General features: G+C 39.6%; 1 protein-coding gene across 2 annotated transcripts in view; it reads left to right on the top strand.

Moving 5' to 3' along the window:
- ADAMTS12 (ADAM metallopeptidase with thrombospondin type 1 motif 12) overlaps window positions 1–26,540 on the top strand; it is a 144,600-nt gene that overhangs the window by 104,687 nt on the left and 13,373 nt on the right. For both annotated transcript variants that reach the window (XM_068176960.1, XM_068176961.1), the window contains 6 exons: window positions 3,257–3,377; window positions 6,018–6,262; window positions 7,602–7,743; window positions 14,994–15,120; window positions 21,882–22,092; window positions 24,101–25,252. In XM_068176960.1, the coding sequence (XP_068033061.1) occupies window positions 3,257–3,377; window positions 6,018–6,262; window positions 7,602–7,743; window positions 14,994–15,120; window positions 21,882–22,092; window positions 24,101–25,252 (1,998 nt within the window). The remainder of the gene's footprint in view (window positions 1–3,256; window positions 3,378–6,017; window positions 6,263–7,601; window positions 7,744–14,993; window positions 15,121–21,881; window positions 22,093–24,100; window positions 25,253–26,540) is intronic.

The raw sequence follows: 26,540 nt of genomic DNA, 5'->3' as shown, positions 1-26,540 counted from the left end.
ATTCAGCCGGGCAGTTCAGGTCAGTACATCTGCCTCTGCACTGTGTGCTGTGACCAGAAACAAAGCTGATCTCAGATACTTTAAAAAAGGCTCTTGGTGAGTGGGACAATGCCAAAGGGCTGCAGGGAAGCTAAGGTGTGTTGCCCATGCCCCGGCACACAGTGATTCCTGTAACACAGCATGGTTCACAGGCAAAGGGTGCACAAGTTAAAAATATCAGATCCTGATTGCTGCTAATATTCTTTCCTGCTTTATAACCTGCATTAGTCTCCAGAACCCCTTTAGCAACTGCTTGTCAGGAATTCATCATAGAGTTCAGGTCAAAATGGACCTTAAGTATCATCTAGTTCTGGACTGTAAGTGCACATTAATGGGTCATATTGACCTTCTGGAAAGTTTGAGGCATATTTAGAAAATGCAGCAAATGCATCCACAAGAATAAGAATAAAGAGGAAAGCAAGTAAAAAGAAGAATGGAGCATCTTGAAATTATTGTAATGGATGGCAAAAATAATGTGGTATTCACTGGAGTGATAAAGGAAAACATGGTCTGGAAATTGAAGTTCATGGAAATGTATCTGGAGTAAATTAATGCTGTTTATTCTGACACATGAAAATATTGCTTTGTGATGGTTTTTAATGGCTTTGTAAGATGAGGCCCTGCTGTTAGATGTGAAGGTCATGGCAACACCAGCAGCACCCCAGGGCTGGGGAATAAAGCAAAGGCTTTATTTACTGTAGCAGAGTAAATTGCACTGCCTCATTCTTGGGTATTCCAAAACCCAGGAATGTGTAGGAATGTTGCATGTATAGATGAGGCTCATATCTGATCAGATAGAAACTGTTTCATATATCAGAAGAACCCTGAAATACAAACTGCTGCTGCTACTGGAAGGGACAAAGGGATTCCCTTCACATCACAGTGATGCCATATTTTGATGCCATTGACCTGTCGCTAAAGGAAATGGTCAAGTGGGAAAGATCTGAGCTGATTGTGACAGAGCTGATGGAGTACAGCCCGTGCAGAAGCACTGATTTGCCAATCCCAAAGGCAGGGAAGTGATGATACTGTGTTGCTGCCATCTCAGTTAGAGCCAGGGCTGCAGCTGTTCTAATCAGAGCTAATTAGTTAAACCGTTGGGGGTTTTAACACCACACAGTACTTGGAAGGGAAATATGCTCAGTGATGTTCATTTCAAAGTATCTGATTGACAGTGTGAACTAGATAAATTAATTCTGTGTGCAGCCTCTCAAACAAGAATGCACAGTAAATAAAGAAGGACAGAAGCCTTTTCCAAAATATGAATATGATAATTTGGCAAAAAATGTACAATTTGAAGACAAGTAATTTTTAGAGAAGTTCAAAATATAAGCTCCCAGCAGTCATTAATCATATTTTCTAATAGCAAAGCAAAAAGCACAAGAGTTCCATCTTCAGACTTTACCCACCTTTCTGTTAAAGTATATATGTGCATAGTATAGAAAATAATCTTCAAATTCTATGATTCTACAGAGTGTCTTATTATTTCTCTGGTCTAATAATAGGCCAGATAACTATGACTTCACTGTTTGCAGGTGATTAACAGATGTACTAATAGTGCAGTAGATGTACTGTGGAATGCATCGCTTAGAAAACAGCAACGCTTTAGCCTCTCTAAGTTATTAGGAAGTGTTAAAGATAAACTGGTGAAGAGACAGATCTGAACTCCCAGAAAGATTAAGAAACATCCTGTTAGTGTAGCAGTGGCATCTGTGTATTCTGAATAGTCGATTAAATCCATCCCTGGTCAAATAGCTGCATACTTGGAGGCAGAAGGTTAGTCACCTTGCTGACATATTGTTATCTCTGTAACCTTCTGTACTGCTCATAAGTGTGGTCCTTGGTGCCAGGATCTGTCTATGTGCAAGACATTACAAAACCTTTCATTTTTTGAAAGTGGCCTTCACTGAAAGGAGGGAAAAGCTAAGGCTGCTGCAGAACCTTTTGACATGGCTGTGACTTTTCAGAGTTGGTGTGAAAGGTGCTGGATATGAATTGGTAGTAAGTGATGGATGCATCTTTTTTTTTAATCTTCTTTTAAGTGATGCAGTTTGGCACCATCTGTAGCTTGAGGTCTTTCCTTGCTTCTGTTTCTCACAGTTTCTCTAATTGTTCATTAAATCCTTGGCACGTAGACAAATGTTCACGTGTTTAAGCTGAAAATAGAAAAATACTAGAGAATACAGGAGCCTGTATACTTCAGTTAGTCTAATAGATGGATTTTCCTTTCAGAATCTTGCAGAAAAATACAGTAGCTGATGTACTGAAGGTAAAATAAAATCAACATCAAAAGAGGTTTATATATCAGATTTTCATACATCAAGAGGGTGTTAGACAGTTTGGCAGGTATAGCACCTGAAAGCTTATTTTGAGAAAAATCAGCGGAGAAAACCTGTCTTGGGGTGACTTTTTGATACTGTATACCCTATCTCAAACCAAGACAAAACCTTGACATACTACCAGACTTCGGGCTATTCATCTGTATCACAGGCCTCCAGGTATCTTAGATACTATTAGCAACCACTAAGTGTTGGACTTCATGCTGCGTTCTGCCATCTTGCTTGTGTTTGAATAGAGGCAGAAAAAAAATCCCAAAACCAAATGCAAATTCTGTTGAAATTTAAAGACATTAGAGCAGAGAATTTTTGGGTTGGGCATGGAAGGTTTTTCCTGACTCTGGATGAATACTTTTTCCCTGACTTTCTCCCTGTTGCAAGCATAAACTGGAAAATCAGTTTTTACTAGAACTTTAATGACTTGACCCACTGTATCTGGACCCACGCCCCTATGTTGGCAAGCTAGAGAGTCATTGATGCCTGCTGAAAAGTTTCTTCATGCCAGGGGGTTGACTGTAGTAGATGTTCTGTGCTGTGAGATGGCCACAAAAAGCTGGCAGGGCTTTCAGTTCTGTTACTGCATTGTATTCCCAGGAACCTGTGGATGGCTCTATGACATAAGAAAGCAGGCACAAATCCTAGATGTAGTGCCCAGTCCCAGATAATGAGGCCATTTGGGTGGCACATTTCTGTCTCAACTGACTGGTCACTACTGTATGTTTTGTGACATGGTGATGTTTATTGTTTGTTTGTTTTTCACCTTGGTGTAATACACTATACAGGATATAGACTACTCCCCTGCTCAGAAGTGCAGTGATAGATGAGCACTCAGTAATTCATTGTGGAGGCTGCATTTATTCTGATACTGTTTTTCCTTCTAGGCTGTTGGCTGTGATTATGAGATAAATTCCAATGCAACAGAAGACCAGTGTGGAGTTTGCCTGGGAGATGGCTCTGCTTGTCATACAGTGAAGATGATGTTTAATCAAAGTGAAGGATTTGGTAATATGGGTTCTTCCTTTAAATTCTTCCATTGGTGAAGTAATTTCTTTATGTAAAAATGATTAAAGTGCTTCTCATTGAAAACTGAGTGATCATCTGTGTGGGAAATTGTAAATGGGTGTTTCAGTGAATCATGCTTCTGCCAGAAAAAAAAGCATGTTCTGTGCGTAATCAGATCTGGTCATCATTTGATCTGCAATGCTGTGCTAATGGCCTGAGTTGGGAATTGGAGAATTCCAATGAATTGGGAAAGGAGAAACAAGTTCTTCAGTCCTTGTAGAGCTGTGCATTCAGCAAAGGTTTCATTAATTTGTTCATGTCTGTTTTGGGAGCATGTAGATTTAATTTTAAGGAAACAGGGAAGGATTAATAGCATCTGAGGGCTGCCAGTTCACAGGTGTGCAGAAGCACCCACAATAAGGTTGCTCCAGGATTTAATGAGCCCAGTGTGTAGACAGCTGACATTTTGACTGTTATTGAATCTTGGATCTCTAGATCGTTATCAAATGAGACCACATAACCAGGAACAATTACCTAAACACCATCCACAGAATTTTAAAACAAAAATTTATTATGTTGAGTGACAAGCTCAAAAGCTTGCTGCTGATTAGCTTTCCTTTCAAAATCAGATAATGTTTATTGGGAATCAGCAAGAGGCTCTGGGAAATCAGGAAGTAATTTAGCTGGTGGGGAGGGCCAGGGTAGAGACAGAAGGCAGAAGATGATACACTGAGCAAATTGTAACTTCCCTTACCAGACAGTTGCAATACATTTAAAATAAGGTTTATAAGCAGCAGCAGGTGATTCAGACAAAAATAACTATGCAAAAATCTTGAAAGCATATACAGGTTTTTTTATTGTAATAGGATACAAGTTGTCGTATAGTTTTTATGCTTTGTGTTTTGAACAAATGTTATTCTAATTAAATAGAAAAAAAACCCCAAAACACCAACCCAACCCTACTGTAAAAGGACACCAACATTGCAAAGCCAAGCTGCCAGGATATGGCATAATTAAGATTTTTCATGCTGTCCATTTGTCCTTGTTGTAAGTATGTCTTCTAATCAAGCCTTTAGTTACATAATCACTCACTGTGTTTGTAACATGTCTTCACTGAATGAATAGAACATTTGGGAGAATCATTAGACTTGGTTACTTACAGTTGACCTAGACCACTGATTTCCTGAATAATAGAAGTCATTCAGTGAGCTTTCAGATTTTCTTACTTCATTCACTTAGAAAAAACTGATTCACTTAGGAAAAAATGTTTGTATTTCCACAGTCAGTCAAGGAGATTTGCAAAAGGTAACATTCAAAAAATGCTACTTCTTAAACATCAATCACTGGAAATCCATATATATAATTATGTATCAATCTAATTAGGAAAGACCTGAAGTAGACAGATTCTGTTTTGTACCATAAGCAGCATAGGACATTTTAACCATTATTTATTACTCCACAAAAGAGCTGCAAAGAAAATCAGATGTTAAAGATTCTCGGGCACTTATTTACAGCAGCAGGTTGTTGTGCAGCACATAAATAGTTCTGGTAGGAGAAGAACATTGATACTGAAGATTGCTTAACATGCCCAGTGTGGTTTATCTCACTCATGTGAGATAAGTCAAAGGTGATAAGCTCATTTCACAAAAAAAGGTGAACAGGATGTGACTCTCAGAATTTAATTCATGACCTCAGAAAGGTGTGATGAGAACTGGGGAACTCATGTTCCAGTCTTGAAGTAAACCAGCACAAAAGGCAACTCACACTCCCAGTGCACCAGCTTGTAAGAATGTCATCTCTCCAATTTCTAGAGCTCAGCTAGGGTCAATAACAAGAAAGCTACCTGTGTTTGTGTTCAAGTATCTGTGTGAACTTCCTGTTTTTACAATTTAGTAGCAACAACAACAGCAGCTTCCTGTAAGGTGAGAAGCACAGAGTCATCGCATACTGCCTGTGATGTGAACAAAATTCTGTAATAGATGCTTTGGGTCATTCTTAACACACAGACCAAAAATCTCTAAACAGATAACTACCCATGAAGAGCCCTTGAACTATGTTATGAAGATCGGTAGTTTACAAAAGTGTGCCGAATTTATAGTAGTAATTTGAGGCATTTGAATTACATTATTTTGTTATTATTGTTGTAAGGCAGTTAAATGCCTTACAACAGAGAAGTTAAAAGCCTTAAGAGAAGGTACATGGAATTCTGTGCATACCTGTACCTTGGGTGCAGATGAAAATGTTCTTTGCGAATTGAAAAAAACCTTTCCCACAACAGGCTGTTAACTTGCAGGAATTCCCTGGCATTTCTCCAGATTACAGTATGCCAGAGCCCTCGGGCATGGTTATGGAAATGTTGATGCTCAAGTGTGGAGTCGATTTCCCCTGACACAGCTCTGAAAGTCATTCATCTCCTCATCCCTTCTAAATGCCACTGGCATTGACTAAACACTATTCCCCAACTGATACTAGAAACCTTGACTTAGAAAGTCACACTGTTAACAAACTGAAATACAAGCTTTGTGACAGCACATTTGTGTATTTTTTTCAAGCAAAGCTGGTGTTTTAATCATCTTACAAATAAGTACAATGCAGTGACATTTTTGTTGTTCACCTACATAAATTTTTCTTGTCTCTTAGGATATGTTGATATTGGGCTAATTCCAAAAGGTGCAAGAGGAATCAAAGTCATGGAAGTTACAGAATCAGGAAATTTCCTTGCTATGCGAAGCAAAGATCCAGAAAAATACTACCTGAATGGAGGCTTTATCATCCAGTGGAATGGTGAATACAAAGTGGCAGGCACAGTATTTCAGTATGACAGAACAGGGGATCTAGAAAATCTGACTGCTCCAGGACCCACCAATGAATCAATTTGGATTCAGGTAAACAAGAGATCAGGAGCAGAACCTGCTCACTTGCATGACAGCAGAATATGCTGGGGCCCTGGAAGTGGGGCTGGGAAAATATGTTGGTATATAAAGCTCTATTAATGTGCTGTCTTGAAAAAAAAAAACAAACAAACAAACAAACAAACAAAAACAACAAACAGTTGAGCTCTTTTGGAGAGAAATAAGTACTTTGCTCTTTAGGGTTGTTCATCCTGCCTAAGAACACAAGTCCTGTATTGCACATTTGTTAAATCCTGTGCTGCCACTAGGACAGGGATCCTGTTGCCTGTAGATGGTCAGTCCTTTGCCCAAACTTTCTTATCTCTTGTACCAAATTTGACCAACACATGGCTGTGATGTGAACCAGATCCAGATGAAAAAGAAGTTGTCACAAAAAGGGAGCGGATATGAGGCTGTGCACAGTGAGAGCTAGGGACGGCTGACAGCTTACACATAGCAAGAAAAGCATACAGCATTACACAGATGGGTTAATTGCTTATGGTCAATGAAACTCACCCATTTAACATTCACAGAGGCTGATTTCTTTCGTTTCTTTTACGTTACTTCATGGATTCTGACTTAAACATAACCAGCTTCTGTCAGTTCTGAAAAAATAATTTGGAAGTGGCCCATTGATCTTTGGAAGTATCTCTCATGGCTTGTTTGCATGTGTATCCACCATGCAATCAAAAGAATTGTATTAGGGGTTTGATGGGAGACAACTTTCACACTTTGAATGTCTGGTGAGAAGACAAAAGTAATGAGTGCTCAGACTTCACTTTTAGTACAACTGGGAAGAAGAGTAAAAGTTCATGGCTAAAATATTTTTCCCTTGATGATATTTACTTTCTGTCTCTCAGGTAAATTTCTTGAGTGCCCCTTCTCAGCTGGAATTTTTCTTCTTAATTCATAAACACTGAAAAATAATATTAAGGCACTGTCTGAATAGCATCTGTAATTTTCTGACTTAATGGTTGTTTTGTAACAGCTATTTCAGAAGATACTAAAATTATAATTAATAATGGGGATAGGCAATAGCTCTTAATCAACAGCATAGGGATGCTTTGGATGGTTCTTTTCTTTTAGTCAGTAGAATACCAATTATGGTGACCCATTTATTCCCACCTGTATTTGCAGAAATGCATGGTAAACAGCTGTGTCTTTGAAAAATTCATGTATGCCACTGTCAACAAAGAAGTGGAAATTTTGTAAGTCTGCTTCTCTGAACTGGTAGCAGACTTTATGGGCAGTTTTAATAATTATAGTTTCACACTTTGAAAGCTTTTGACTAGTAGATTATTAATTAAACAAATAATAAACCCACACTCTCCAGCTGCTTTTTCAAGAAACTAACCCTGGAATCGAGTACGAATACACTGTACGCAAAGAAGAAAGTAATGAGAATGAGATTGGAGACCCAGAGTATTTTTGGCAATATGGAGAGTGGACAGCCTGCAGTGTTACCTGTGGAAGAGGTAATTCCTCACTTCCTTTTTCTCTTACTGTTTGCCTTCATTACAGACGTAGACCTCAAAGAGGTAATGTTCTTTAATCTGCATTTGGTGGGAAATCAGATCACATGGTTACAAAAATAATGTGAGGAAACACTTGTTTACTTTAAGGGTGGCAGAGCCCTGGAACTGGCTGCCCAGAGAGGCTGTGGAGTCTCCTTCTCTGGAGACATTAAAACTCTGCCTGATTGTGATCCTGTGCAGTTTGCTTCAGGAGATCCTGCTTTAGCAGGAGGGTTGGGCTACATGATCTCCAGAGGTTCCTTCCAACCCCAGCCATTCTGTGATTCTGTGAATAATGTATTTTGACTTCTAAATAAGCATTTTTAAAATTACATGTAAGTCAAATAGGTTTCTAAAACACCTGCCCTGAAATTCTCAGCTTCTGCGAACCAAAATAAGAAGGTACAGTTTTCCTGCCCTCATAATTTTTTTGTTAATACTGTTCACCATAGCCCTTCTTGCCAGCAATACAAATTTATGACCTACTGTTTCCCTGTTAAGTCTTTTCTATATAGTAACTACAAAAAATGTTCTTCATTTCTGTTCTGCCTTTACGAGCAATAAGTCTTTTTTGTGCATTGCTCAGTAATTACTTAATTGCAATTAGTCTTGAGAACTTCCATGTGTTTGCCAGTTTGGCAATAGCTTGGGGTACCACAGCAGTTATACTGTAGTTCTGTGCAGCACATTAAACCAGACAAGCAGAATGATGACTCTGAAGTAGGATCTAACAGCAGGTGTAGAAGTTGGCTTCTGTTAACTCACACAAAATGCTAGCAGGAGAACTTCCTCTGAATTAGCTAACATCAATGAGATAAAGTTAGTATTTGTAGTAAACCAACAAAAGGATAAAGAGACCAAATCTTTACATTAGTAATTTTTTTAATCCATCTATTGTGGGAATAATTTTGAAAATGTGACGAAAGGGTTGTACGTGAAGGGAAGTCTGAACTTGGGGGAAAGGATTTGTAGCCTTCTGTCTGAATTAGCTCTTGATTTTCACAGGACAGTAAAAGAATTCTGGAGATACAACCATAAGCTTGTTCTTTGACCATTATGTACAGTGTGAATACTGTACAGAAGAGTAGAAGATCAATGTTATAACCAGACCAATAATATGAGAAAGACCTTTTCTAATGCTAGAGTATTGTTAATGGTTTTTGGTAATTACTGCTTTTTTAACTGCTTTGTGGATGAAAAGAAAAAGGACAAACAAATGTAACAAACCCACTTGTGATTCTAAAAGTAGTGATGATTGCAAGAATAACATTTTTAAATCTATTCTGCCAGAGCAGACTCTAAAATTATGCATTTTCAGTGGTTTAGACAAAAGTCATTTTATGACCTAATTTTATAAGATTAAAAAAAGAACTTTTAAAAGCCCAGTATAAAATATCCCGTCCCAAAACCATGCACATATTATTTAAAGATATTTATGTATATATAATCAACATATTATAGAGATGTGTGTTTATTCATATATATGTATACTTGATTAGATAGATGTTGTGGGTTTTTTTTGGAATTTTTTTTTGAGAAGAGTCTCTCAGCACAAAACTTTTTCTGATGGGGAGACACCCACCTTTTTCTTTAAATAGGTGCACAGAACAAGTGGTTTTGCTTGATTGTGTTCTGTAAGTTTTATTTCTGATACCTGCCTTATTCTGAGTCATGTTTCATATAAAAATTGTTGTGATAAGAAGGTGAGAGGAGGGGAATGTGTTAGTAGACTGTTTGTTAGGCTGTTTTGAGGTTCTTTTTACATTAGCTGCAGTTTTCCCAGAGCTGTTTCTCACTAGCTAAATTGTAGCCCTGTGTACTCTCTTCTGGCTAACAAACTGTGATGTGGCTTTGATTTCTGCCACATGGGATTACTTAGATGACTGTGGTATGTGAGGTTTCTTCAGTTTTTATTTACTAATTGACTTCCTCTCTTTGCTGCATTTTTACTCTTAGTAGATGTTTCTTGGGCTTACTGCCTTTGTATAAGTAGAAATCATGTGTTTCAGACAAGATTATGGACTTATTGGCATCAATTGGAAGGGAAACCAAGAGGTGCATCCCAGTTCATGAAGGGCACAGACACCTCACTAGATCTCTGCTTTCCTTCATGGACAGAAGAAAATAAATTAATAAACCTGTAGCTGTCTTTCCTCTGAGATACACATATTTAGTGTAGTAACTGGACAAGTCTAAAGAAGGATGTAGTTTGCTAATGTAATGATGCAGTCAGGGTATTTTCTCTCACTCACTGCTCATGAAAACAGAGGAATCCTGGCACAGAGCTCCAGTGCATCACTTGGAGTGGGGAAGTCTGATATGCCAATCTGCCTGCAGCTCTCTGCAGGTTCATGTTGTGTTTGGTTGTGCTCTGGGCCATTGGGATGTGGACCAGCATCACTGTTCATAGCACCACTAAGGCTGGAAACACCTGCAAGATCAGGGAGTCCCAAGCCTTGACCAAACATGACCTTGTCACTTAAACTGTGGCCCTAAGTTCCACATCCAGTTGTTTCTGGAACACTCCCGGGGATGGTGACTCCACCACTTCCGTGGGCACCCTGTTCCAATGCTTGACTACCCTTTCAGTGAAGAAATTCTCTCTAATGTCCAACTGACTTCCACAAAACTTCCTTCTGGCTGTGAATGATGCAATTGATTTTATGTGAATGTTCACTCTGCTTAGATTCAGAATATATTGCTGTTGGCAGTAACACACTTGTTGTACCAAATCACTGGCATTTTGAAGTGTTGTGAGAAGTTTATAAGATAAAAGTGCACTGAAGTAGACAAGATAATCATCTGCTGTGCTGCAGGACAAGTGTTATTAAAGATAAACCTACAGGGAGTTAAATAAAAAAAGCTGTATTTATTTAGCCTAACATTAGTCATAAATAGCATTTAAGGATTATTGCAATTACCATTTGGTAAACAATAAGCCTATATTTTTAGAATAAAAAGGAGGACCAAGAAAGATGAACTGCTGAACTAACTTTAACAGCCACAGCCAGTGGGAGAAGATGATCCTTACCTAGACTTCTGTTCTCTTGGCAAACCAGGACCTGTCCAAAAACACAACAATAAATCCAAGGGTACTTCTGCCTTTGGTGGCCAAAGAAATCAGGACAATACAAAGAAATGTTTTCTGGAGCCAAGAAAGAATATTTGTATTAGGGTATAAGAAATTGGGCTACAGCCAGGGCAATGGACTGATACAGGAAATCTTCATCAGTCCTTAGAGAAAAAAATATGATTTAGCCCTGTGGTGTAGCTCCTTATCTGTGGAAAATGTACCCAGAAGAAGTCCCAGTGATGAATAATGACTTTGTACAGTGAAGCTTTCTCTTCCCAGAATGAGCCTGGGGCAACTCTCTGGACATATTTCCCCCCACATTCTTGGCCTCAAGGTAGGACCATGCCATGCCCTGATGCATATCCTTCTCCATGCGGTGGAGAAATAGAAGATTCAAATGTTCTCATGGCTTCCTTAATTTCCTTCATGTGCTCCCACCTATTGTAGTGTCAAAGAAGGCTCTGGCTAGTCTTCTGTAACACTTCTGAATGGGAAAAAAATACTCTCTGAAAAATCAAGGTTTTCTGTGGCAAGTATACCTAATGCTGCATGCAGGGAAAAGGAGAACACGCTGCAATACTGATACTCATTTGCAATGTAGAAAATAGATAAGTAGTTACATTGCAATCCAGTTCATGGCAAACAAGCACCCAAGGGGGGATCATTTGTAGTAAAAGTCATAATCCTTTCTCTGTCCTCAGTGCAGGACAGGTTGAATCTCTTCCTGCTGTTTGCTTTATGGTGAAAGGAATTGCTTTGCAGTCAGAATGTGTGCATGCTGGTGTCCTGCAAACTGCTGCACCCTCTGGACAAGAGCTGTCACACCAGAGCCTGCTTTCAAGACAGCAGGTAGAGCCTGTAAGCTGTTTTACATGCAGATTAATTTAAATGTGTCACTGAGGTTCTTTTCTAGACCAACTACCTATTACTCCTTCTTTAAATAATCACGGAACAGGTTATATCGGAATTACAAGTATAAATACTTTCTCCTTGTCTAAAGGCTTTAGTCTTGTTTCTTAGAACCAGCTTTTAGTGGCATTAAATGTAACAAAAAGCACAGCTGAAACTAAGGGAGAATATTAGCCAATATCAGAAGTTTTTTTCTCCATAGATAGTGTCGGTAATTGACAGATTTTCAAAGCTCTGCAAAAGAACTTAACTCTAAGATTCTTTTTGGGGTTAACTGTTATGTGCCCTCTAAATCCTTCACAACTTTTATAAAGGCCGCTCTGCAAAATTATCTCCAAGTGTTCTTAAACTTTCAGTGTTGTTTTTAGAATACAAAGGTCACTCTGTTTCCATTCACTGTTGTGTGTCTGAGTTTTATAGCACTGAGAATGTAAAGACTAAAACTTGTATTCTGTGCATAACTTGTGCATGCACAGAATATAATTTGCTCATTCAAATACAAAGTGAACTCCTTGTGGACTACCTAAGTGCACAACTGAGATGATGATATGTTCAAATGAGCTCTGAAGTCAAATATGCATGTTTCTCATACACCTTTTATACACTTTCTTATGATCCTTCATTTCCGTTGTTTACAGCCCATACTGAGATCTCTGTGGCAAAAAGATTTTTAATCTCTCTTTCAAAAGCCTTTCGCACCCAGATGACTTTGAACTGGTACCTTTCTTTGCAAACCAAGTGAGAAATCAAGATATGTGTGCGTCAGCCTCATGTCTAAAGACTCCCGCATTAGGGATGAAATGTCACAGAGAAGCAGAAGGAATCTCTGAGCAGATTTAGTGAAATTAAGATTATTCTCTGATCTGATTATTATCTTCCTTAGTTTCTCCCATCTTTCCCAGAAATACTTGTAATGTTTTTTTCACAAAGCTGAGATAATACACATCAGGTGAACTAATCAGTATTGAGGTCAGAGAGAAGTAGAAGTGGTGAAGGGAGGAAAACACTACCTCTCAAAGCCCTTTGGGAAAAATGTTTAGGTTTCAAATTTTACTGAGGTTTTAGTATATTTAGAATTTTTAATCTGTGGCTTAAATAGGATATTATCTACTTAAGTTGTATAACTGTAAGTACTTGCTGGGTCAGGGTCAGTAGCGACTAGTTGTATTCTTCTGCAGTGTTTTCTAGTTCAACTTGCTCAAACTGATAAAACCATTTCATTATGTCATAGCATGTAAACCTACATCTATATGTGTGTGTTGCTATATGCATATAGGATTCCTTCCAACTTTGGAGCTGAACTGCCAGAGATTTTGAAACTACAGTGGGAGTTCACATAATGTTCATAAAGAAGTTGTTTATTAGAATGAACTGGTTCATTGATGTCAGCTGGTCATTTTATGAGAATGTACAACTTTGAAACAAAACTTTTGCAAAGGTTTATAGGGGCTTTTAAATGAATTGCAGCAGCTGAAATGACACTAAAAATTTATCAAAGCAAAAGATTTCTTGTTGCTTGTATTTGGAACAGCAACATGCCATGATTTTGAAAGTAACAGAAACATTTCCGCTTTGTTTACAGCTAGCAGAAAGGTTGCTGAATTTTCTAGTCACATTTATTCCAGTGCATAAAAGAGAGCCGTGCTCCCTGGGAGTTCTATGCTGAGACAAAACGCTTTCTCTTGTTTGAAGTCACCTATGAATAAGATGTCACCATGTCCAGGCTTACTGCAGTCTTGCAACTGCACCATGGACCCATGGACCCTTGAATGCCTCAGTACCTTAATCTTCCTTCAGAGGTGACACTAATCACTGTTCTAGAAGATCAGCCTTCACATCTGGCTGGAGCAGCTAGTCATCAAATCTTGTGCTGTAGTCAGTAATTGTTTTATATGTCTCAGTCATAAGTCTGAAAGTAATCAAAAAGTAAAAGCATTTCCTCACATACCTGATGTTCTCAGGTGGTAAAAAATAAGGGATGTAGGTTTCCATTGGTTTCTATGAAATGACCCAAATATGCATGCAAAACTCTGTTCTGTGCTCTTGAGTTGGTGCAGGATTAATGATTTGATTTGTTGATCTTACAGGGCTTTTCCATCCTTGACATTTTTATGATCCTATCAGTATATAGAGGAATATATTACTATTTCCCAATTATTTTCTATGGATTGCTGTTCTTATCTTCCACATAGTTTCCTACACTAGTTATTAGGAGGCCTGAGGAAAGGAAAAGCTTGTTTCCTAAACATACTGCTAAATAGCCTTATACTTATCCTTGCTGTCATGATAACAGTGCTGTTAGGCCCTGTGCATCCCAGGAGGAAGGTAAAAGATCTAGAGAGGCAGTGATCTACCAGTGTGTATTAATTGCTGTGAATGAATAGCGCAGTGAATGAGAGTTAATAAATAATTTTTCAGTCTTTTTAGTCCTTAAGATTTGTTTGGACTATTTTAATGCCTCTATATCAGTCTCATTGCATTCTTTCAAACTGTAATATTGCAGTGCTTTTGTTTACACTGGGTTGCAGCAAGAGATCTGCCTCAAATTATTGCAGAACTATGTGGGAAGCAGGCTCTTGAAAACTGGCTTTCTTTAAATTCACACTACGTTAATGTAGTATTTTGGTTCATGTTTCTTTCTGTTAAATGAGTGGGGTTTTGTATAAATGGAAATGTTAGGAAATAACCCAAATGGTTTGTGTGGGTTGTTTCTGTGTGTCTCTTCACCATTGTGCTTTGCCTGTTTTGCTGAATGTTGTGCATTAATTACATAGCAAATAGAAAACATTTTTCATCATCAATTTCAATCAAAATGTGTACCAAAACTTCTGAAAAGTTGAATTCACATTAAGAGTCATAAGATTATTCTGTGACTCTGGTTAGTGTTCTGCTTAAACCACCTTCCCAATGAACAAAGAAAAGGTCAGCAAAACCAGGCTTGCTGTGAATAGCCCGATTGCTGCTGTGTTTCCTCATCTGTGGGTATCTCAAGAACCTTTCATAGCCATTTAAACCTGCTTGAGGGCCTGCAGGAGCCCTTTCTGACGCTAACAAATACATTAAGGAAAGTGCTTTCTAATCTGTCACTTGAGCTCTGATCTGACCCAGAAGATCTCCGCTTAACCTTTTCGGCATGGCTGAAGGATGCGCGTACCTGGGGATCTCTGCAGTTCCTCCCCAGCCCGCGGGGATTACTGCTCCTCTCTTTGTGCGTGTGTCTCTCTGGCAGGGCTGCGGCGGCAGATCGCCCACTGCGTGCGGAGGGGGAGCGGAGCCGTCAAAAGCTCCTTCTGTGACCCAGCGACGCAGCCGAATGGGCGGCAGAAGAAGTGCCACGAGCAGGACTGCCCACCCAGGTAACGGGTTCTGGGGGGCTCCGGGGGTGGTAAATAGCATCCCTGCTTGAAGGAAGGTGTTCCTGATGCCAGGTTGGCATGGCATCCACAGCCTTCCATGGTCCCATGGTGAGGACTGTTGCACCTTGTAGAGCAAGATGCCAGGAACCCCATAATAAACAAATCAGAAGTGAGCCATCCTGAGAGGTTTCTAAATCAAGTTACTGAGCAGTTTGTGCTGGAAATGGCAGAGATTGTTCTCTCACGTGTGTAGATAGTGGTTTTGTTCCATTTGGGTATGGGTGTGCCTGAAGAACCACATAGGTTTTTACTTAAAAGCTGTATTCTTGCCTTGCCCAAGTGTGCTAAGAAGAATTACTGTGTGTTCCAAAAGCATCTAGCAGAGCCTTTAGATGTTTGTCAGTATTTATGTTCCTTCTTATTTATAACTTTGAGTGAAGTGCGGTTTTCTTAATTCTGTGATCACATGGGAATAATTCTTTCTTTTCTTATAACACTGTCTTAATTTATATTCATCACTGTTTTTTCTGTGCTACCATTTTTCTGTGCTACCATTCTCTGCTACCATTCTCTGCTACCGTTTTAGCATTTAGTAGGGTAAGGAAGACTAAACATTCCAGGTGCCTGCAGAACTGTGGGCTTATACAATAGGCACTGACTTGCTGAAAGAGATCAATATTGGTTTTTGTTTCATGCTTTAAGTACTTTGGTTTTGTTTTCTGTTGTCTTTGAAAGTTGTTTATTATGCTGTTCACAAAGGTACAGCAGTCTTTCAGAGTCAAATCGAAGCAATGAGTCCTTGGAGTTCATTGTGTTGCATTTACCAGCAGTGAATTTCGTGAAACTTTGATGTGAAAAGTGTGGTTGTTGGTTTTATTAGTTGTTTTCAAGTATCTTCATAACAGTGTATGATGCTTTGATGGGACTTTCATCTTTGTGCTTGCAGCATGGACTACCAGCATTTCATAATTCCTTGTAGGTTGCTAGGAAATCAACAGACAGTAGACCAAACTTTTTATTACTTGACTAGTTAAGAGCTGAGGCTGCCCGTACACACTGAGGTGTTTTTTCATGGCACACACAAATTATACTATCAAAACTATACTGTCAATTTAAAAAATCCTAATTAACTCAATTTATGGCATTTGTTCTAAGTGACAACATTATTCTGACCTGCTCTTAAAAGTGAGAGGGGGGAATTCATCCCTTATTGAGCAGATTGTTCAATGTCATACATAAACCAAACTCTTCTGCAGACCAGGCAGAAAAGATCTCGTCTGCTGACAGCCTGTGATGCTTCTTGAGCTCGTTCTGTGCTGCAGGGAAAATTACAAGTCATTCTTCTGAGGACAGCAAAATCACACCAAAATGCAGTGCAGGAAAACCATATGTATTTAATTGTAGAGTCATGTTGCATATTTATTTTTCTCTTAGGAACTGTAGGAACTTGACCAAGGCTCTGAGTTCCTGTTCTGGCTCTCAGCAGGGCCTACATGCCTAAGGAGGAATAAGTCAAACATAAATCAGATTTCTTTGTAATGCTCTTCCAGCTTCCAACTGGTTTTAATTCAATGCATTTCCAGATGTTTTTATGGCTTGTCTAATCAGTAACCTCCAATGAACTTCACTCATCCAGCCTCCTTCTGCAGCCTTGAAAAACTTCTATTACATACAACATCCTCTGCAAGAAGTACCACGGCTCTAGTGCCTGTGTGAAGCATCACCACATTTTAACTGTTTTAACCTGGCTCTTATTATCTTCTGTTGGTGGCCCTGAGTTCTTGTATCAGCAGAGATGGCAGCAAAGAACAAATTATTACTCCCTCTTCCCAAGCCCTTCCTCCTGTAAATCTGCTCTCTGCTCCAGGTTGTAGTCTCAGCATGGGGTTAGTTGGTGTTCACTTTTCCATAGCATATGGAACCTCTAATCCAGACAGAGGGTTACTAATCTTCCTTCGAAACCCAAGACAGTTTAGTGCAGTTTGTTGGTTCTAAAGGAAGTCTGAATGCTGGAGGCAGGTGTGACTGTCCCACGTGGCATTATGTGGGATAACTGAGAGTTCACATGGAGCTGCTGAGGACAAAGTGTTCCGTAGAGAGGTGGCTAAATTCTGTGCCAGAGGTGAGGACAGTGCTGTTAAACAAAACCCTGCAGGAGACCTTTCTTTAGTGCTGCAGCCACAGAACTGAAATAGTTGGATGACCTTGCACTTCTAAACAGGTGCTTTATAGTAAGTTCTATCCGAAGAATGATGGCTGTTCCCTGCTAAATCACACTGATGAAAAACATGCTACTAGACCACTAAATAAGAAATAGATAATTTATCAACAGAAGCTACAGACAAAGAATAAAGTGGTTGTGGCTTTCACAAAAAGATCTTACCTCATTAATCCATTTCAGGAAGTCAGTTGTATACTGTTTAAATTACAGACTTCTGAGAAGTCTAAGCCTTAACATTCTTGTTTGTCAGCTGATTTGCTCTTTGTATTTATTTTATGCTTATTATTACACTTATTATTATACTTTCTCCTAAAATAATTCAGAAGAAAATAAAAAAAATTAATTTCACAATACATGTATGCTGTGTTTTGATTCAGAACAAAATAAAAGTGACTGGACAGCTGAGAGTTAAAATTTCATGCAGTCACTCATATACTGCTTCAGTGATATAGCTTAGGTGCAGTGCATCGAGACTGTAGCACAAATGCTTGCTTTTTCCCACATCATGCTATGGAGTATGGTTTCCAGTTGAATGTTTCTTTGGTAGGCAAGTATTTAGTCCCATAGATGTTAATGTTAAAATCAATTTTAAAAAATCAATTTAACTACTTATAACATTGTGAATAAAGTTTTGCTTTCCCCTGTAAAGAAACTTGTCTGCAGCCTTTTTAACTTGACTACCCACTTGAACAGAGTAACCATAAATAGATTATTTTAAAAGTACTCGGAATCCGTTACTTTTTATCTGTTCTTATTGTGTTGTCCTGCTTCCAAACTGCTGACTACACTTCCAACAACATAATAAGAATAGGAAATCTGGTTTCTATTCCAGTGCACAGAGTGAGAATCCACACACCGTTGGTATTTGCTTGCCTGATGCTGGACAAACACATAATGAAAGCCAACAGTCTCTCTTTAGGTGTGACATGCCATGATGGGAAGGAGGGAACTTTCGGCCCCATGGCACCAAAATCCCATGCTATTGCTTTTTCAACAGGATTCACTCATCGTTCACCACACATCTTCTATATATAGATGAGGACTATGTCACAGGCTTTTGGGCTCTGCCTAATTTGTTACAAGCCTTAGAAACCCAGTTTGTGAGGAAAAGATAAGTCTCATTTAAGGCAGCTGAATGCCACCTGAAAGAATGAGATTTTCTTCCTATCTCTGTCCCAGGCTTGCAGAAGAGCTGAACACTCACACCTGCAGCTCAAAACTACCTGAAGTTATGTTTTCACTAGACAGGCTGCTCCCTGTTTTGACAGTCTGAGGAAAAACAGTGCTCATGCAAATTAATTACCTAACTTGTGCATTTTGCATATTTGTTTGTTTGTTTGCTACCACAATCTTTCCATGCCATGCCTGCCTGTGGAGATAAGACAGTCATTTCACTTTGCAGGGATCTGTTGATGCATTAATACTTAAGAACCACTCAGTTGCTGTAGCAGTAAATGCCAGAGGTAGAATCAGAAACCAGAGGTAGGGACAAATATTGGGTGCTGACTCCCATGAGGCTTTATTGTCCACGAGCTTGTCCCAGTCTCTCACCACAGTCTTTAGCTTGGCTGGGAGATCCAACATCTTGGTAATTTCCTCTCAGAAGTTGCATATTTAGAGCTTGGATTGCTGTGTTAATTCTGGATATGTGTTTGGCAGTCACATCCAGTTTTGGTTATGCCTCTGCACTGCAAGGAGACAGAAAAAGCTCCAAGATAAGCAGAGCTTGGCAAAGCAGTCACTCAGGTGCTGCTCTCTTCTCTGTGGTCCAGAGCTTGCTCTGGGGCATCCTGTGCCAGAACAGACAAATGGATGTTGGTTGTTTTGCTATCCTTGGTTTGCCTTTGTTCCCCTTGGGCTGAGATGCCACAGTTCAGGTCCTCAAGCAGAAACCATGAAGAGACAGGAGCACAGGTGATTCCATGTCAGGTTTCTGACTCTTGGATAATTAGGCGTATGCATGTACCCTAGGATGAAAATAGGAAAACACATCAAAAATTCCAGCTACTCTTAAGAGTAAACTTCCAGTTAGAGCAAGCTTTTTTGAAGTTACCTGCACTGAGTGAGGAAGAAGTCTACAGAAAAAATTACCTGGCTGACTGTAGTTTTATTTTGATCATGAAGATGGAATAGAATAAAATCTTAATTCTGGGATTTTCTAAGTGTGGAGCACCTGACTTTTTTGACTACTTCCACAACTTTTAAAAAGTTTATGGTGTGCCACAGTTAATCATACACCATTACTGCTGCTCAAGGTAGGTTCTGTGGTAAGCTCTGATAATTTATTGCTTGGAAATTGGTATTTCAACATACCAATTGTCAAACCCTCAGTCAGATCCATTTGAAAATGCTGAGGGGGAAGAGGTGTCAGTTTAGCATATCTGTGCCTCAAAATATGTAATTTGGTCCCATTAAAATTAATAGAGCAATTCACATATTCCATTTGTGCGGAAATGTCAGCAATTTAAAAGATTATAGAAGAGATAAAATTGTAAAGATGATGCAAGAGATGATAACAACCCTGAAATGGCTTGATTCAGGTGATGATAATTTTCTCTTTTTTTTTCTTTTTATTGCTGTGTTTGGCTGAGGTGTACTTAGTTTTTATTTACTTGTTAGAGTTCCTTTGTTGTTTGCAGACCTGGAAGAACAAGAAACAATCTGAAGGAAGGCAAGACAAGGAGAAAGATATTTTGGGTAGATATTTTCAGATGTTTTTTAATTTAATTTGGAAATACTCGTTTATTTGGAAAGATATTTTGGGGATATTTTTTAGTTTAATTAGGTCCAGAGACCTTATCACTGGGTTGTGGTGGCAGTGGACTGCATTCTGGAGCAAAGCAATCAGTGCCATGAAGGCCTTTGGGGTAACTTAAAAGGAAGTGCTGTATGTATAGATTACTAAACAGGAAGAAGATGGGTGTTAGGTACCACAGTGAGGACCAGATGACTGCACAAATAAGCTGTATTGTAACTTGATGGCTCTGAGTCTTGGTTGTTTGGGTTATTTTTTCTTTAATTATTAGGAGTAGATACCAGTGCCTTCCACATCAGTGGCAGCTCATTTGCAATGGAAGTAAAAATGAATTAAGGAACACGGAGACTACAGTAGGGAGGGGAGAGGGATTATCAGCAAAGACAAAGCATAAAAACTGTTATAAATCTGGATTCTGAACTTTGATGTATTTATCAGAATAGGATTGTTTTGTCTCTAAGTTCACGGACCTTAAAAGAAAAAAAAAACAAAACTAGAATACTGTTGGTTCTAAGTCAAAAGCATTTTTTTCCTACCTTTTTTTCTAGAAGGGTGTTTTTAAAATATATTCCTGCTTTGTTTTCACTATAAGGCTTTTTTGTGACCTCCTTAAAAACTCTGGAACAAGCAATATTGTTAAGCAGCTTTTGTAGTTTAGAGTTTAGAGCTGGGCCAGATATTTTATGCAGCAGCTTGAAGTTGTATTCTTGCTTAGGGCATGGTTAACTGAAGGAAAAAGGCTTTTCTTGGTTTGATGTTTTTTCCTTCTTTTTTTCAGCTATAAAGATAAATCTTCAGGTAAATGTCACAGTTGATGCCAATACTTCTCAAACTCTAGAAACCCAGAATTCTTTGCTCCCCTTTCTTATCACAGAGGGCAGATACGCAGGTGCACAAATTGCTCTGGGTCAGCATGGGATAAAGTAGTTGGGTGATGCTAAGGTGAACCAAATGTAAAGGGAACAGCTCTTGTAGGTAAGGTGTTTTGCACTAGAATATACTGTTGCAGAGGAAAGGGTTACCCTCAGTTTGGTGGAAAATTGCATACCACAGCATGGAAGACTGACTTCAGCCATGACAGAGACACATAGAGGGCTCGTTTCTGCTTCATGAAGGATTGAAGTACAGAAAAGTCCAGCCGAACGCAGGCCTGGACACCATGCCCAGAGGGACAGTACTGCAGGGCACTGATCCCACACAGCTTAGCTCTCACTAACCTGGTTTTGGGGCTGTGTGCCTCACTGCTTCCCCTAATGGGAAGAGGCCTTGTGGAGGGAGGTAACCCTTATGGAGAGCCAGTTTGAGTATTTGTGCAGTACTGGCTGCTTAGACATGGGTAAAGGGACCTTTTCCACCTCCGTCATTACAGACTCCCCAGTCTCATGACAATTCTCATTTGTTAACTCTTCTGTACTGAGGTAGCAATAAACAGATAAGCAATAGGATAGAGTAAATAGATTACTTGCTTAAGTAGATTTGCTAGCAGTTCCTCAGATTTGGATTTGAAAGACTACCTAGTCAGTAGATTTTTACACTTTATTGAAGCATAATGCTTATTGTCTACTTCTGTCTGGAAATCCTGCCTACTTCTGTCTTCTCTCTTTCACTGACTGGCTGGTACAAGAGCACAGGGTGTATGGAAGAGCTTGAGTGATTTGAACCTTATGTGAAGAGCATATATCTGAGCCCACATTTACTGGCTCTTTTTCTTGCAGTCTCTGACCTTTTCCTTGATGTGCTTGTGGTGGGTTGTTTTCTGATGTTTCCCACCCTGCTGGTTTTCAGGTGGTGGGCAGGGGAGTGGCAGAAATGTTCGACCACATGTGGCCCAACAGGCCAGAAGAAGAGAACTGTACTTTGCATCCAGACAGTGGGATCTGATGAGCAAGCTCTGGATGTCACAGAGTGCCAGCACCTGCTTAAACCAAAGACCCATCTGTCATGCAACAGAGATATCTTGTGCCCATCTGACTGGACAGTGAGCAACTGGACTGAGGTAAATTCATGTCAGCTGAAACACTGAACTTTGTCTCAAAATGATCTATTATAGTCAGCAGAGAGGACCAACAACCTGCTGTTTTGCCTTTTTAATTTTTTTCTAAAATACCTTTTTATAGTTTAGTGTGTTCACAGATCCTTTGTGCAGAAAGAAAAAAAAAAAAAAAAAAAAAGCAGCCCTGCTTCCCAAAGACTTAAGGAAGCATTGCATGTTAACTTGCTGAGCTTTTGGGACTGTAGAACGTAATGTGCTTACTGATAAAGAATCTGTGTGAGTGCAATGGCTGCTGTGGGCCAGACTAGGGGAATGACTACTGTCATCTCTGTAGGTCTACAGAGCGTTTTAAAATTCTTTACATTCATATCTCTTGCATCCAAGACTCTGCCTTTCTCCCATAGCTTTGGGAACAGAAGGGAATTGTTCAGATCTGCACCAAGAGAGGTTCAGGTTGGACATTGGGAAGCATTTCTCTTCTGGGAGGGTTGTCAAATACTGGAACAGGCTGCCTAGAGAGGTGTTCAATGTCACCAGTTTGTCAGTGTTTAAGAGAGCATTTGGACAGTGCCCTTAACAGCATGCTTTGACTTTTGGTCAGCCATGAAGTGCTTAGGCAGTTGGATTGTTGAGGGTCCCTTCTACCTGTAAATATTATCTTCCCTTCTTTTTCCTCAGTCTTTGTTTTTATTGGACTCACTGCTATGAGAACAGAGTCACATACTGTACTAAAAAATCTTGTGACTGTATTGGATTGGTTTATGCTGCTCACAAACCATCATCACAGAATGTTGATTGTTTTGTTAATTAAGTAACCCCCATGTTTTAAATACCTGTGAAAAAATAGATTGAACTTACATGACTAACAGTACAGTTATATAGGAATGGCAAGCTGCTTGTGCTCACATACTGTTGGATTATATTTACAATTTACTGACAAAAATGCATTTTTACACCTGAAGAAACTGGAGAGTGAGTGTAGGACAGGTATTTAGCCTGCAAAAATGACAGGAGCTGATGAATCTGTCTACTGTGAAGCTACACTGGTTGCTTTCCTGCTCCTATTACTTCAGAGCTGATGTTATTTTACAGCTATGAACAACAGAGTGCTCCAGCAACAAAAAGTCACTGGTGTTTCTACTGTCCCATGACCCAGACTAGCTCTAAAATGAGTTAAATGTGCCAGGAGCAATAATGTCCTGGCAAAATGAGAGTTTATCACTTCATGTTGAGCACTTGGTTAGGCTTTCTTGCTTCCTAGGAAGAATTCTACCAGTAGGTTTTTTTGTAGCATCTCCACTCCTACTCAACCAGTCATCCAGCCTTAGTATCTCCAACCAGAGAAGTGTGATTTTACAAGATCCTTAGCTGCGGGACAGCTGCTGAAGGCATGGCTGTACCTGTGGGCCTGAAGATGAAAAACATTACAGAAAAGCTGTGTCTCTTTAGCTGCCAGCACTCTTTATACACAGCAGTGCTCTCATTTAAATAGAAGCCAGGTTGGCTAGTTAGTTTTGGTAGTCTCTAATTGAGGACAGACATGCTAGTAGCTCTGGCAGCAGTTCATGGTTGTACTAAGACTGAATGAAAAATCCATTTCATAAAGTCAGCAAGGGTCTGTGAGCTGCGTGGATCACCACAGCAGGTTTGTGGCACTGTGAGCAGCACTGAGCCAGTCCGGGTGTGTGTTCAATTCCAGGTTTTTAGTCTGTTTTTTTTTATAAATCTGGTGGAAAATGTATTGGCTAAATGATTTTGTGAGTCGATGAAGAAGTCAAATTCTATCGTATTACTTTAATATTTTTTCTTTATCATGTAGTTTTTTCTCACTACTATTTCCCTGAGGTGACATTTACTGTCGAAAAACAGCAGAATGTCACTAGAATGAGAGGCTTGTTCTTCAGGAAAAGCTTTGTAATTGATTTTTTTGTCATGATGCTTCTTTATTATAAACAAATGCCATCCGATACTTCTGTGCAGGGGAGATACATTAATTCTGTTTCATTTGCAGTGCACAGTCACTTGTGGTGGTGGAATAAGGACTCGTAATGTCACTTGTGCCAAAAATAATGATGAGCCATGTGATAGTTCCAAGAGACCAAACTCTAAGGCCCTGTGTGGTCTTCAGCAATGCCCTTCTGCTGGAAGATTTCAGATTCCCCCACAGGCACCCAGAAGAGGCAAGATCATAATCAGAAAAACAGCTGCTGATCCTGAACGGAGTCTTCCTCACAGAATACCCAGACCAAACTCCAGGTTCCATACCACAACAAAAATACCCAAGCATGAAAGTGTAACTCCCTGTTTGCCTACATCCTCTGGTTTGGTCAATGTCTCAGGAAAAGAGGGAGCACCCAACAGGACATTACGAAGTAATTTTGCTGAATCAAGTGATGTTTACAATTACCCAATTGTTTCTACTGAAAATAGCTCATATCAAAACAGTACTTCACGGCCTTTTCATAACAGCTTAAGTACTGAAATTATAAGGCATGCTGAAAACACTTCTAAAAGTGAGCCAGTTTCTACTGCAGAGAGTGAGTTGCAAAGAAGTGAGGACACTCCTGTTTCCTCGTCTACCAGTAATCCAGAAATAACTTCTTCCAGCTATGATTACTTAACTGAGGAATCTGACAATACTGATGGGCCACTTGGAGCCAGCAAGAAAACAGGTGATCTCTTTTACAGCACCGAACTCAATTCTGAAATCAGGACCAGAAGCACAACCTTGGACACTGCCTCTCCTGTCACTCAGAATGAGAGTGTGACTTCTCAGACCTCACCAGCATCTCATCACCAAGACCTTTCTGTGCTCAATCCTGTAAGCAGAGCAGCACAAGGGCTGGCATTTCCAACAGCAGCAAACTATGTCAGTCTGCAAGTTGATGTGCCTGTCGTGGAAGTAACAACCCCACAAGCATTGGTTACAGAAATGCCTACAGAGCTTGGTCGTGCACCAAGAGACCAGGCTGACAGCAGAGAAGAAATAAAGCTACCTGACACCATAACCACTAGCACACAGTCCTCAGCTCCCAAGCATGCTCTGAACAACCAAAGTGCAGCATCTGAGGGTGTTTTAATGAATGTCACAGACAACAGCCACGTAATAACATCCAACAATTTGCCCAGTGATGCCTACTGGATAGTAGGCAAATGGAGTGAGGTAAGTTGTTTTTTGCTCGTAAGTGGAGAGTGTGAACAGCAGTCTGAAACACTGCGGAGGAAACGGAGTTTCTTAATTTGTCACAATTATCTGAAATCAGTATTGTACATACGAAAAACTTATCACAAAAACAAAAAGGTGGTAACTTGGGATACCAAAGATTGGATTGCTTACAGAGAATGAACATAGTCATCGTGGGGCCTGGCCATAATTTAGCAACTTTTATTTAATACCCTTCCCACTGTAAAGTTTTATTTTTCTGTAAACAGAGTTCCTTTTATGCTAATGGATTTTATATTCTTGAGCTCATGATACCTGAAGTGAGAGATGTTGAACTAATAATCTCATTTTTTGATGGCCTTTTTTCCAAGCTAAAGAGGGTCAGATCTGGAAACCTCCTAGTGCTGATCTGCCTCTGTGTCTCAGTACTGATGAAGAATGCTATCCAAGGTCTGTTTCTGTGTACCTGTTTGCTCTTGGGTCTGCTGGGGATGATTCACAATCATAGAAATGCAGAAATTCAGGCCCAAAAAGGACAGCATGAGATTACTAAGTGTATCTCATGTCAGTGGAGGCATATCTAGACCCCTGAGATCGTGTTGGGTGCAGACAGTGGGTAAGACCCCTGCTTTGTCCTCAGTGCATCAGCACTTGTTCAGGACATGTACTCCTGATGGCAATTTGAGCTTTCATCTTGTGCCTTCCTGTGGCCAGGTGAGAATGGCCTTAGCTTCCCATGTTCTGCTGGGACGGGTGAAGCATTCCCTCCTGCAGATATCCCTATAAGAGAAGATCAAGGGAATGGTTGTGGCCCCAAGCCCCCACAGCCTGAGCAAAGGCCTGTCAAGCAGAGATGCTACTGTCCTACTCATTCATTATGCACCTTGAAATATTTTCCTTCTACGTAGCAAAAATCTTCCATACTGAAAGTGAGGATACTCTTTTCTTATTTGTGGACTGTGGAGGAAAATTATCTTCTTAATAACTCTTTTGGGGTCTGACATCTAAATTCTTTTGAGATTTTCCTTGTGCTCTCTAAATATCTGGGGATTTTGTTTTTCTTGTCTGATCTTGCTTCAGTTTAATCACATATTTTTTATCAGTGATGTTCATTGTGGTCCCAGTGGACACATGGCATATAAAATCAACTCATTATTATAATTTTATGTATTACCCTCTTTGTGAACACAGAAATGAGATTTATCTTGTTTTGTAACCATCTTGCTTTGATAAATTCAATTTGTGGTCCATTGTAAATGCTGGATCCCTGTTACAGTATTTCTAGATC

Source organism: Anomalospiza imberbis, chromosome Z (genome assembly GCF_031753505.1).
Source record: "Anomalospiza imberbis isolate Cuckoo-Finch-1a 21T00152 chromosome Z, ASM3175350v1, whole genome shotgun sequence".
Classification (NCBI taxonomy): domain Eukaryota; kingdom Metazoa; phylum Chordata; class Aves; order Passeriformes; family Viduidae; genus Anomalospiza; species Anomalospiza imberbis.
Note: the sequence above shows the minus strand (reverse complement) of the source record. Positions and strands in the feature narration are given on the sequence as shown.